This window comes from Larimichthys crocea, chromosome VIII (assembly GCF_000972845.2).
Source record: "Larimichthys crocea isolate SSNF chromosome VIII, L_crocea_2.0, whole genome shotgun sequence".
In the NCBI taxonomy this organism is placed as follows: Eukaryota; Metazoa; Chordata; class Actinopteri; family Sciaenidae; genus Larimichthys; species Larimichthys crocea.
This window is the reverse complement of record NC_040018.1, coordinates 9780449-9793996: the sequence shown is the minus strand read 5'-3', so window position 1 is coordinate 9793996 and position 13548 is coordinate 9780449. Positions and strand designations below refer to the sequence as shown.

The window sequence follows — 13548 nt, the reverse complement described above, 5'->3', positions numbered from 1 at the left end:
CATTTCATGAATCCCATGGAGGATTTTTAAAAATTTTCCTCTTTGTACAAGAACAAATAAAGAAAAATATTAATTCAGATCCATTTCATAATTCATTTACACTCTGGAATATAGGGAACATCTGGCAAAGTGTAGAAAATATAGAAAGAAGTCAAGCATCAAATTATAGACTTTGGAAATAGCAGTTTAGTTTCAATCGTGACACACTGTTTATATTTTCTCTATTGAATTCACTTTTGGTTGAAAGATCCAGAAAGCTCATAGGTGGACCTACAACCTACGTAGAGTTTGGGTTGTTTTGTCAAATATTCATCCATTTGTTATTTAACTAGAGCGGCAGTGGGTAAATTATGTTGATTATTATTATGAAGTTATTTACAAGTATCTGACAGAAAAGCTTGTATAGCTACAAACAAGCAGAATCTCACGTACATGTAGAGAGGCAGCTATATGAATTTGTGTGAGTCATTCCTCGCCAGTTAATTTAAGGGTTTGGTGTTTGGAGTGGGAGGTGTTTAATTCCTTGTGTTAGTTTTATATTTCTGGACATTTTATTTGTTTGTGTTTAGTAAATGCCACAGTACTGTGCCTACAACTGAATCCTGAATAAAGGGAAAGTAACTATTATTGATATCACAGGGTTTCATCTCTAAAGTACAGGTAGAACGTATCCATCCAAATATTGTTTGCTTTGGAAACTTACCTGTAACGTAACTAATATTAAGAACAGGCATTGGGCTTTGCGTTAAATCAGACGTTTGTGAAATATATGGGTATAAATTGTATGAGACAGATATTTTGCACTCTGTACTTTTCAGAGCCTCGAAGAATTCTGCGGCTGAAATTGGTTCAAGTCCAAAACAATTTACAGAAAAAATTGCAACACTGTTGAAAGCAATATAATTTCACAGAGAAGGTCGTGACCCATCGACAGTGCTGTTTCTCACAAAGATATATTTTAACACTCACACACACATGTACACACAAACACACATACAATGAATACATCACCTGTGTACAGTAATAGAGAATTTAGCTTCTGGCTTCATTTTCTTTTATCAGTGCAGGACATATATTGTTCTTGTGCAGATCACCTGTGTTCCTCATCTCGCTTTGGCTGTACTAATTGTCCACACTGAATTCATCAACCAGGGAGAAAGTTAAAACATAATGTAGCCAAGTTTTCTGTCATCTGAAGAGAGGATGTTATTTCACCATTAACAAAAGCATTCTGATTCTAGTTTATGCCATAGTTACTGGTAGTAATGAACAGTATCTGGGTAATGTGAAGATTCATACAACTCTCATGTCTTTAATGTAGCTACAGCCAGTAACCTCTTAGCTTTAGCTTAACATAAAGACTAAATGGAGGGAATCACTAATTAACACATATCTTGCTTGTTAATCGAATGAAAATTGAAGCACAGCGCCGAGCTCTGCTTTCACATGAGGTTATGTGCCGGACTATTTTGTAGCTTGGGGGCACTGACTTCCTAGTGTCTTGTTGCCAGGCAACCAACAAAGAAACCAGGAAGTCACTGCAACAAAAGACAACAGTCCGGCTCATGAGCCCGTGGGAAACGGCAACTTGTGATTTTTACACTTTGGCTTCCATACAGACTAAACAGATGGGCCAGGTTCTGCTCGAGGTTTCTGCTTGCTTATTCTGGTGGGAATTCTCGGTCTATATGGAAAGTGTCATGAGATAACTTTTGTTTTGAATTGGCGCTATATAAATCAAATAAAATATCACGTTAGTGAGTGAGCTTTAAAGGCGCTGGCAGGCTCATAACTCTGTGCAAGAAGAATGTATGCCATCCTGCTCTCCAGTGACAAAACCTCAGGGTTTTATATACTAATATCACTTAGAATTTTGAATAATATTTCCGTTTATAATAAGATTCATAGGTTTTTTTGTACTTTGTCTTCACGATTTTCACCAACTACATGAAAATGAAACACAACATGATGTGCTTCTGTCCATGATGCATCCTCATAGGATTGTTTTTCGCCTGTTTGCTGGTCACTCGCACAAACTTCTTGCGGAGTCCAGATGGGATCAGTCAGGGGTGACCGCTCATGCCAAATATAAAAATTCAAAACCCGGAGTCTATCTTGTATGAATCAGAGATGAACACAATATGGATGGAAGTTGACAAGAAGCAAAATGAGAAGAAAAAGAACTCGGTGCAGTTCAGTACTTCTCTCCTGATGGAATAAATGAACAGAAGGGGTTGTGCAACTACACAAACTTTTGTTGCCACATGAATGTTTAAAATCACAATCTGTCAGACAGACACAGTAAACAGAGATAGAACTGTTTGAGGCTGTTGTTTTCGTGTGTTTCATCTTTTTTTAGAATCCTGAGTATCTTTTTAAAATCTGTTTCTTTGATTATGTTTTTCATTGATTGTATTTTACTGTTTTCTTTGTTTTGTTTTTCTCTAAATACTGGAATTAATTTAAAATTCATTTGGAAAATGTGCGAGTTACATGTACTTTGCTACGTTTAAGCATGTGAACTTCACACTGAATTCACTTGTCACCCTCCACTCTAAGCTTTTAAAATGCAAAATAGTCAACCTAATATATTTCTGTTTTGGCCTTTGGCAGGTGACTGACATCAAAGAAAAGTTGAAGGAGTCCAAGAGGTTCTGGTCCAACCTGCCAGATGACATCTGTGCCAAGGGCAAGCTCACAGAGTCTGACGAGGAACAGTGCTGGAACAGCCACGCGAAGGGCAGGTGAGGACTTCTGCTACACTTTATAACCACAGCAATGTCACCCCACTCTACGGTTATCACATTTTGCCTGCGAGGGATTAAAATAACCACACTGTGTTCCCAGATTAACACCCTCTCTGTAAGTACAATGCTTAGTACTTATATGGAGAACTTCTATATAAGCTCTGAGGCTCTAGTTCCCAGAGGACGGAGAAGTTTCCAACACCTCTTATCAGCACTGCAGTGTGTCGCTGAGCCGTACAGTAGATTGGACAGTGAGTTGTTTCCTCTGACAGTGAACCAGAGATGCTGGCAGAGGAAATATATCACCCCATCAGTTTGGTCCTCTCCAAGTAACAAAATCACCAGATGGTGCAATAAAAGACATGTTAATTCTCTTGTTGGTGCCAGTACCATTTTTAAGCATCGCTCTAAATCTGGTAGGTAAATTGATTGCCTAGAGATAATAAAACGTCAGTGACAGTCAGACCATGTGTGATGGATTCTCTTGTTAATTAAACAAATTCCACTTTGTATAAAATATATTTAAATAAAAAATTAAATGTTCACCCTGATGTAACACACATGTACAGCAAGTGTAAAAATGCAATTAAATGATCCTCTCGAGCACACACTGCCTTTCTCATGTAGTTCATTTTTCTCACTGCACAGCGGTTTTCATTGTTTTTGAGTTATAACATGAAATAAATCTGGCATTTTAAGTGCTCTCTATAGCAAAGTGCCTGCATTCTCACAATGAAATAGACTAAAGGTTCCCAACCTGAGGTCCAGGCCGACCTTAGACAGGCGTCTAACATCACAGGGGTGGGGGTGATTTTGTTGAAATTATCATCATCTCTAAAACTACAACAACACACTTGCTAGAATTTAAATAAGTCTTAGTATTTATAAGACTATATATAAGAACTCTTTCGTATCACCCTCCCCTTCCAAGCATGATGCAAAAATAATCCGACATCTTGAGTTAGTGCATAGTTTGTCATGTCAGTTCAACATGGTGGACTCTGTGGAAAAGTACATAAAAGGCTCATTCTAAGGTGACAAAAACATTCCTAAAGAATAAAGAAGATCCTTATTTTCAGGTGATTACACACTAATTAAAACCGTGCATACTATATTCCATTTCTACCACAATATGCAAAAAAGTGCACCCTAAATCTGACACCTTTAAAGACCTACATATTTCACTCTTCACTCTTCAAAAATAGTAGGCTATTTAGTAGGCCACATCTCTGTGACCTCGCAACCTCTATGACTTTTGCTCTCAATTAAATTAGATGAGATCTAATTTGTTCCTGTGGAGAAATTTGGCACATGACCGCAGATACAGCAGTGCACCAAAGACAGAATAAATATCTATGGCAAAAGTAGAAAGCAAGATAAAAGACGGCAACAAAATGAGAATATGTTAAATATTGCACCTGCCCTATGAGATGAAATATATAAATACATGGACCTTGAAAATGGAATAAAGTTATGAAGCCATAAAACCATAATTTATAATACATAAGGACACTGCCTAACTGCTGACTGAGCTGGTTGTTTGTTAAGTAGTGTAATAGTCACTGGAAGGTAAGAAAGTCTGAAGCGGTTGTTTTTTTACATTTGCTGGCATTGTCTCATCTGCCTAAAGGTAATATTTCATATTCAGAATATAGAAAGTGTGATAGGTCCTTCAAAATTCTGTTGGTTTCTAGGTAGTGTTAAGAGATCTGCATTCTTTCTAACCTATCCCTTTCATTTTCACCTTGTGGTCAATTTTCTAACTGGACTGTAAGGGTGCCTTACCATGATGTCATAGCTGATGATGCTTCCCAGCACAACTTTGTACACAGACACGAAAAGTCAAATAACCTCAGTTTTTGGGTGCATCGTTATATGCAGATATTTCCCTGAAGTGGTGAAGGAGGGTCTAACCAACCAGGTGAACAACCCAGAGGTGGATGTGGATATCACCAGGCCTGACACACTGATACGGCAGCAGATCATGGCTCTACGTGTCATGACCAACAAGCTAAAGAACGCCTACAATGGAAATGACATCTACTTCCAGGACTCAAGTAAGCTCCCCAATCTCTCGGTTGTTCGGATGTGCAGGTGGACACAAAATAACTATTTGATGTAAAATACAAAGAGAAACATGGTCCACATTATACACCCATGCAAACAAACACACACACCCTCAGAAATACAAGCAGTTAATACTGAAACAAGATCTCAGGTGTCATTCATGTAGAAAGTCATCATACACCTCCACAGGATGCGTCAGCATTGCACTGCGGCAAGAGAAGAATAAATAGCTGTAGGTGTGGTGACACAGACAATGACAGAAAGCCAAGCCCAATGGGAAGATGTACACCTCTCCAATGCTGCCATGACAGAAACCATTCACAAGATGGAAGGTTATCTGCTGTTAAAGATTCTACTGCCACTACATTTTTCTACCTCCACAACATTTTTGGTGCCACTACATGTCACTGACACGGCGACAAAAACAAACATGTTTGTTTTTGTCGTGGTGTCAGGGACTAGAACAACTACAGTGGTTGCATTGGTGAACATTCCACAGAAATGGGCTAAATAAGAAAAAAGTAGATGCCATAATACTGTTTGTTAGTGGAATACCCTTTTAAACTACTATTCAGAACTATTTGGGGCCATTTTTATTCATGCAAAACCTAGTCTATTTAAATTTTTTGTGTTCTGTCACCTGTGAATGCCTAGTCACACCAGCATTCATGAAAAAAAAAAAAATCTTTCAATAATAATCAACCCTGAACTGTTCATCAGTGCTAGTAAGTAAATCCCTGCAAATCTTTCAAATTGAGGTCAGTGGCACAGACCAATTGCAAAGTGTCTAGGAATGAAGAGTCCAAAACAGAGGAAGGTAGTGTCATAGCCTATTCGACACCCACTTTTGTTTACACTTCCTAAATTAAAAACTTTTGCAAATAAAAGGCATGGTACTTCACCTACTACAGTCATCACTATTGGTGGTGGTTCAGTGCATGTACGAACAAATCTTCAGCACTAACTCTTCAGACCGAACTTTGTCTATTAAATCACCATTGTCTGAACATAGGCAGTCTCAGTGGACCCCCTTTCCTTTTTATACAACAATTGAACATTAATGTGTTGGAGATAAATCAGTAGTGAAATGCTTATAACAAATATGATACGACGCCTGCTGTATCATATTTGCTACATGGATTTCTGAGACCTCTACATTATCAACAGAATAAGTGTTGCCAACTCTTATCGGATGAAAAGATGATCCATAAGGCGCCCAAGAACAACACACAGTAATTTGCATGCTGATGATGTCACAACTCAGTCATTTGCATAAAGCTTTGTGGTTGTGTCGGTTGCAGTGGGGTAAAGATCACTTCAAGCCACACTAAATGTAGAGAAATTTTTAGCCAAATCACAAACTTACTACGTTGACATCATGTATTTTTTAATTAAGTTAAAAAGTCTTTAAAAAAACTACAAAGGGAGAGAGAAGATCAAACAAGCCAATTAAATATTTACAGGATCAAACAAACCATTTACATATTTACAAGCTATAGGAACATCCTAATCCATAGATTTAGAGAGAAAGAGAGAGAGAAGCTGTGAACATGTTGCAAAAGGAGTGGGAGAGACCCAGCAACTGTTGCCAGAAGAGCCGTGCAGCATGGATATGAATTATAATATTTAAATATATCAATCCCCTTTCCCTGATTGTCTAAATAAGTCGTTAAATTTGTCACAAGACGCTTTTTAGAAATAAAGCCACTAAGAATGTGAAAATTGCTAAATCACATGAGAAAGTTGCCAAGTCGACAGCACTGATAGGACCAGTGCTTTCCCAAACAAGCTGTTGTGTACAGTTAGACACGTGCTCAGCCCTCTGGTGGATTATCAGCGATTCGCTTTTTATCGCTTATTTAAGTTTTATTGTAACATTGTGTTGGAAATGTTTGTATCCAATATGACATATAAAGCTAATTTGTTATTTCACTGAGATAATTACAGATAGAAATCTTAAGATATATTTAGAGTGAAAATTGAGATATTTGCCTATTTTTTGTGGAAGCAATCAGCTCTAATGACGGTCATTTGGATGGTACAATGGTTATACTTGCTAATAAGTAAAGTTAATCTTCAGATTTTATTGACCAAAATGTTTTTTGCCCACCACAAAGCAAAACATTTCTTAATGGTTTCCTTTTTCAAAAAAAAAAAAAAAAAAACATAACCAAAACCAGCTGAAATGTTCCAAAAAAATGAACAATGCCTGGTGTATCAAATATGATACAAAAAATATCTTCTATCCAAATGATGCACCCACACTTTTAATTTTCTGGCTATTATTTGATGTGTCAGACTCAATCGGGAAAGTCTGTCAATCTGTAATCTTTGAGCCTTCTTTTCTCAACATACACTCTGTGAGGCTTTCACTGTAATGCTTTGGAACATTATAACATTATTTCCCACACAGTTATTTAGGTCTACATTACACTCTAAACATGTGGAAAGCGAGCGTACCCTGGCTCGTACAGTGAGATGATTACTGCCTTTAAAGAATAAGACTTGACTGGAATCTTATTTGCAGAATTAGTCAATTAATTTCCATAACAGTATGAGTTAGCACTCATTATAGCAGCTTAACGCAACCATAGGAACTTCAAGGAAAAATCCACATATTCTGTATCTAAAAAGGTAACCCATTTAAAATAAATGTTATTCTTTGTTAAAAAGAAGTTATTAGCCTTACAGACAGTGCTTGACCTAGATTTGTTGTGAATTGAATGGAAGAGGCTAAAGCAGCCTCAGACTAAGCCTTACTACTGAACTAAAGACGGACAGAATCAGAGCCAAACAGCCTTATGGCAGTGATGCGATTATGTATTGAAGTGTATTTGGATGATGACGCCATCGCTGAGCGCAGGAAAAAAAGTTAGGAAACCAACTACAAACTCAGTCTGTGTGTCTTTGAACTGAGTTTCGCTGTGCCACTTCCTTGGCTCGATTCTGTATTCTCTTTTTCCCCCATTGCCATGGGGACCAAACCAATAGCTGCTTGTGATGATATTATTTTTATGTAAATTTTCATTTGTGTGATTTTGTTGCTTCAGGTGACGAGGGCAGCAGTTCTGGCAGCGGCAGCGGCTGCTCTGACGGCTGCACAACAGAGTTTGTTTTTGTTGGAACAGAGGCTCCTGTGATCGGAGCCGACAGAAGCGATGAACGTGCAGCAGCGGCCGCCGCGGGAAACTCCCTTTCCTGCGGACCGTCCCTATTGCTGGTGATGGTCGCCCTCACACTCCCACTCTGGGCAATGCAGACTCAATGGAGATAATACATGGGTGTGGCCTGATCACTGACTTGTATACTGTTACCTACAGTATGTCTAACAGCAAGTTCTACTGCTGTTCCCTCACTGGACATGTAGAACCTCCTGGAAACCTGTCGAGAATGGCTTACTGTGTGGTATAGTAGGACTGGAAGTGAGTGCAGTGCTGCATCCTGCTCGTCCCCCAAAGAATGCTTGGTGCCATCGCTGAACCAGCTTTCACATCTCTGAAAAAAAAAAGAAAATGTGGTGTTTTCTCATTATTCTAAAGTGGGTTTTGAAAAACGTGCTTCTCTTTTAGACAGTGAAAACCATCAGATCGGATTTTTCAGATTAAAAAGGGGAATCTATTTTTCTTTTCCTTTGTATGATGAAGTTGTGAAAACACCCATTTTATCCTATTAGTCTTGTCCCCCTCAGACAAAAGGAAAGTCTTACTGTGTGCATGCGTGGAAATGATGTTAACTGACAAAAACATTTGTTTTGTTTGTTTTTTATGCAGGCTACACAGTGTTTAGATTGGTTGGTACAGGATTGTATAGTGCTAGCAGTTCACCCGGTTTCCCGTTTGGTCATATCAGTGTGGCTTCAGGAAGCAGCAGTCCTTGCAGCCACTTTATAGTTGCACATTTGATTATCTCTGAGAAAGTGCTAATGTACTGCACTAAGAGAACTACTTTGCACAGATTATTTTTGTTGGCTTCATAAGTTTATAAAGCTACACGAAACATCCACCCCCACAGAGAAAGAAGATCTATATTTTCAGATCATTTAACTGATTGTATTGTACTTATAAACAGTTGCAGTATGTATTTCATTGGAAGGTACTGTAATGTAATCTTACTGGTTTAGTTAATGGCAAATTTTAATAAATGTATTTGTTTTTACAAGTTATCTGATCACCTGTAAAATGAAAAAAAAAAAACACTAAGCCATTATACTACAATTGCCTGCTAACAATATATCAGTTACCTGATTTACTCACCTCTGTTTGGGTACTTAACATGCCCCTAAACAGTCCACACTTCCTTTTTATTTGTCATAGACTCTGAGTATATTAGTTATATTAGGTATAAGACATTTACATTTATTTTCTTGGCTCCCATGTTTTATGATTTATTTTGTTATTTGCTCATATTACATGTTTGTAAGGTTACACAGTCCTGTGAGGTCACATAGGCCTCCAGCAGGCTCTGCAGGTTTTACCCATTCACAGTTAAATTTGCACATTTTATCTGAACCATCCCTACAGGCTACAGGTTTTATGAAAGGTCATGTTTTCTTAACAAGGCATGCACAAAGTCAGCCACTCAAAATGAAGCAGGGTGCCAGGATTAGAGAGCTCCAAGTGTACTCTTAGAACTAGGGTTACTATCTCCTGCAGGCTTTGACCTCTAACTCGAGGGGCTCAGGGAGCGAAGCCAATAGCTTACACTCCACCGACACAGCTTGATGGCCGTGACCTCCGGTGTCAAAGGAAAGGCAGGTCCCAGAAATGTTACAGGAATACTGTAAAAACAAACATCAGGGGCGAATGTTCATCATTTCACAAAAGAGGGCAGTCGAGACAGTCATCCTAATGCTGGAGTGTGCCTGGAGGGTCCAATCCCATCCCGCTCATAAGCACCTGAAATGTTTTCACATACCCCATGAGCAGGTCTCCTCTCTCCTCTCCAAAACCCATCACTGGAACGAATTAACAGCTGCTGTGAGCATCTTAAAGAGACTGCACATTTCACAACAGCACACAAGAGTTTCAAGTCGTGATGAAAAATGTCTGATGTTCTTGGGCACAACTGACAGGTGTGGGTGGAGTGCAGTGCTTCTGTGGACCCTTCAAATGAGCAAACAACTCAAGTAGACTAATATCTACATTGCCAAATTTTGCATCACTAACACGGCTGTCTTCACACACAGCACCTGGAGAAAAAATCTCCCCTCAATGGGCTCATATGACTCAGTGGAGAGACCCACAGGCACCACAGGAAGCTCCCAGTGCAGAACAGATGGGAAAACATTTGACCTCGGTCGCCTCCCTCCCTGCAGAAACCGCTTTAGGAGAAGGTGACTGAACAAAAGCCTCCCACCAAAACTAGCATGACACAATTAAATCACTGATGCGTAAAGCCTAATTGCAGAATGTGGCAGGCCTCTATCCATCCGAAGCCAGAGGAAAGAGGAGGGATGGCGGCACTGAACTGATCAACATAAGGCCCTTCCCCAATGTCAAACTGTCCGGTGTGGTGTGGGGAGGTTTATGCCGCTCTTAATTACATCATTTCACGGTGCCCTCTTCCTTCTGTAATAGTTAAATGCCACAGGACTGGAGATTTAGCAGTTACCAACCACTTCTGGAAAATCAGTTAAGATTTTCACTATATACTGTATGAAAACAGGCACAGTGTGCAGTGGTTGGAACTGCCGCCTCACAGCAGAACGTTCCTGGTTCAAAGTGGGGCTTTTCCGTGTGGACTGGAGTTTGCATGCTCTCCCAGTGTGGTTCTCTACAGGTACTTCAGCAAAGACATGCAGGTTAATTGGTGACTCTAAATTGTCCATAAATGTAAACGTGAACATGAATGGTTTAATGGCTTAAATTGTTTGTCTATCCGTCAGCTTTGTGATGAACTGGTGACTTGACCACCCAGTACTAGCTGGGATTGGATTGGCAGTTATGGAAGATGGATGGATGAAAACTTTACTAGAGTAGACTAGGCCTGCTATAGAAACAACATGAGAAACATGAAAAATAGCATTCAGCAGAAACACCAGGCCGCATTGGGAGATGAACATAATGAGAGCAAAGTCTGCAGAGAAGCGGTCGCCATGGGAAGAGCCGGAGATCTTATCACTCCCCACCGCGGGACATGAGTTGATGACGGAAAAGAGCTAAAAATGGAGCGATCCAGCCACATGGTAACACTGGAGGAGGCCATCTTCATCTCATCGTATTGAACTAGGTCCTCATCCAGTCATTGTAGGAAAGTTTGGTTACAAAGAAAGGAGCATTTCTAACATGTTTCTTGTTCTTGTTAGTTTGTTCACATACTGATGGCAGAGGCCGCCAACTACATCTACACAGTTTAATGTTAATCAACAGCACTGCAGCTCACACCCCTGATTATTAGACAGCACACCACCATCTGAACCACAGCCGACCCATTCTGATTGAGCGCAAGAAGCGTAAGCAGCATCAGTGCATACTGCAGGGGTGACATTGCCTGTTCTCCTTTCCGAGGTCAGTGCCTGAACGAGATAGAACCAGGGGTGCAGTGGAAACTAAACACACAAACACAGTTTACTCACCACTCTGAATCGAAAACAGCGTTTATGCAACTGTGTTCACTTCATTTGCAAAAGCACCGACTGGTGCTTTCAGTGGGTCAGACAGATGAGACAGACATGCGGTAGTTAGACAGGACAGATGTCTAGCAGTAACTATTTATAACGTGCTGAATATTAAATATAATAACTAGCTGTCAGGCCTGATGTGCAGCGATAGTTTTACTGACCTGTTAGGATTTCTTCACCCGGGAGTACAGTCCTGGATAGCAGATAATTGCAATGAGGGAGGTTTCATGTAAAAATCATGGTCTATTACACGAGGCCGACTTATGAAATGATCGTTCAATTCTAGCTTCAGACGTTTACATTTTTCTGAGAATGTATCTACACTTGATACAAAGTGTTCTGACTTTTAGAATGAAACACAAATAGATGTTTTGTCAGCACTTTTATTTTGACTTCAAGTGCAGTGTCATATTGTTCCCAAACACTAGATTCAATTGGGCTGCTACAGAGTTGCCGTCAGGTAAACTTTGTGCTTTGGTGATTCTATAATAGGCAAATGAAATAAATACACAACAGGAAGAGAAGAGAGTCGATTAGAAGTGCAAGTTAGTGGGTTATATATCGCTGCAGTCAAACATATAAATTCAGTTTTCAAGTATTAAAAAAAACATTGTGGAGGCAGATATTTCTGAGTCAGGGTTGGAAATGAGGCGGAACAATCAGCACAGCGCGCGTGTGTGTGTGTGTTTGATAATAAGACAGGAAGTTAGTCGTGTGGCTTCAGATACTGGCATTGTTTAAGCTCTGGCACTGCTGCCTCTTCACTGAGGCTCAACGATGGTGTTTTTGAAAGTGTAAAAACTCGGTAAGCATCTGCAGTCATACAAAGCACTCATAAAGCACTTCTACAAGATCTGTGATTGCAACATGTTTTGGATGAGCAAGGATAAGGCTGCTCCTGACAGAGTAAAGGAAGTGAATTAGGAAAAGACTGTTTCAGAAGTATGTCCAATTTTTCCAAAGAGCTTGTAACAGTAAAAACAACAAGTTGTCTTATTACGCAAGGAATGTTTGCCATTTTTCACTGCCTTGCGTATTCTTTTCTCTCTCCTGATACGACGTTACCCTGGTCAGACATACAGTATCACTGTCTGAGATGCTACAGCGCTTGACTTAATTTGTCTGTGAGCCATATGTCTTGTTCATTCTCTTTGGCATATAAAAAAACCTAAGGAAAAAAAAACAGTAAAATTGTGGTTGACTGAAGTTTTTTTTTTTTTTTTTACCGAATGTTTAGAACAAAATGTGTTATGCAAGGTCTCTCCATATTGATGTTAATCGTTTGCTGCACTTTTTGCTAAAACATATGCTGTGAGTGTGGTACTGTTGTGATTTGCAAAAACAGATAACTAAGGAGCACATAAAGATTTTTGGAGCTGTCAGTGCACGCTGTTTGAAGTGTTTTGGGGGAACTGAAGAGTTGATGGTTATAACAAGCAGACATGCCTTACCATTTTTAAAAGACTCAAATGGATTGCTTATTTGGCTTTTGTTACACATTCTTGTATACAGAAAGGTAATAATAAACATTTTATTAAAAAAAAAAGACATTGTTTATTGTGGTTCGTTTATCTATTGTGTCTCCATTAATCATCAGGCATGCATCTCCATTAGTTCAGGACCTGAGAGACTGTCCAGAGACTACAAAGAATGTCTGGGAAGATGATAAGATGTAACTGTGGGGGGAAAAAAATCTTTTTCTAACTCAGTTTTGACAAAAAATTCTCCCATGAAATTACAGCTAGAAACGTCACTTTAAGTCTCTGAGAAAAAAAGGCTTGCATGTCTATAGTAAAGCCTGAAAAAAAATACTGTGGCCACCAAAGTGTGAGGAAATCATTGTGGGTTGACCATCCAACTTAATAGAGCAGCTGGTTTTAGCTAAACATAAACTGTTTTGCAGTGACCACATAATAGTCATGGTTTGATCAGGTTAAAGTGCAAAAAACACTCTCGACCACAGTTTGGGTTACGAACTAATACTTAGTTGCAGTAAGGGGAGCTTTATTGTCATTATGAAAAGATTGTGCTTTAAAAACAATGTTGATCTGCCATGTTAAAGTTAAGGGATTTTGACCCATCCGTCCACCCCGGCCTCCTTCCTAGACAGATTCT

At 39.3% G+C, this 13548-nt stretch overlaps 1 protein-coding gene across 2 annotated transcripts in view; it reads left to right on the top strand.

Annotated features, from left to right (window-relative positions):
* Positions 1-12588, top strand: part of gpc6a (glypican 6a) — a 165662-nt gene extending 153074 nt beyond the window's left edge. For both annotated transcript variants that reach the window (XM_027281729.1, XM_027281730.1), the window contains 3 exons: positions 2614-2744; positions 4629-4804; positions 7865-12588. In XM_027281729.1, coding sequence (XP_027137530.1) covers positions 2614-2744; positions 4629-4804; positions 7865-8088 — 531 coding nt within the window. In that variant the 3' untranslated portion in view covers positions 8089-12588. The remainder of the gene's footprint in view (positions 1-2613; positions 2745-4628; positions 4805-7864) is intronic.
* Positions 12589-13548: the final 960 nt, after the last annotated feature.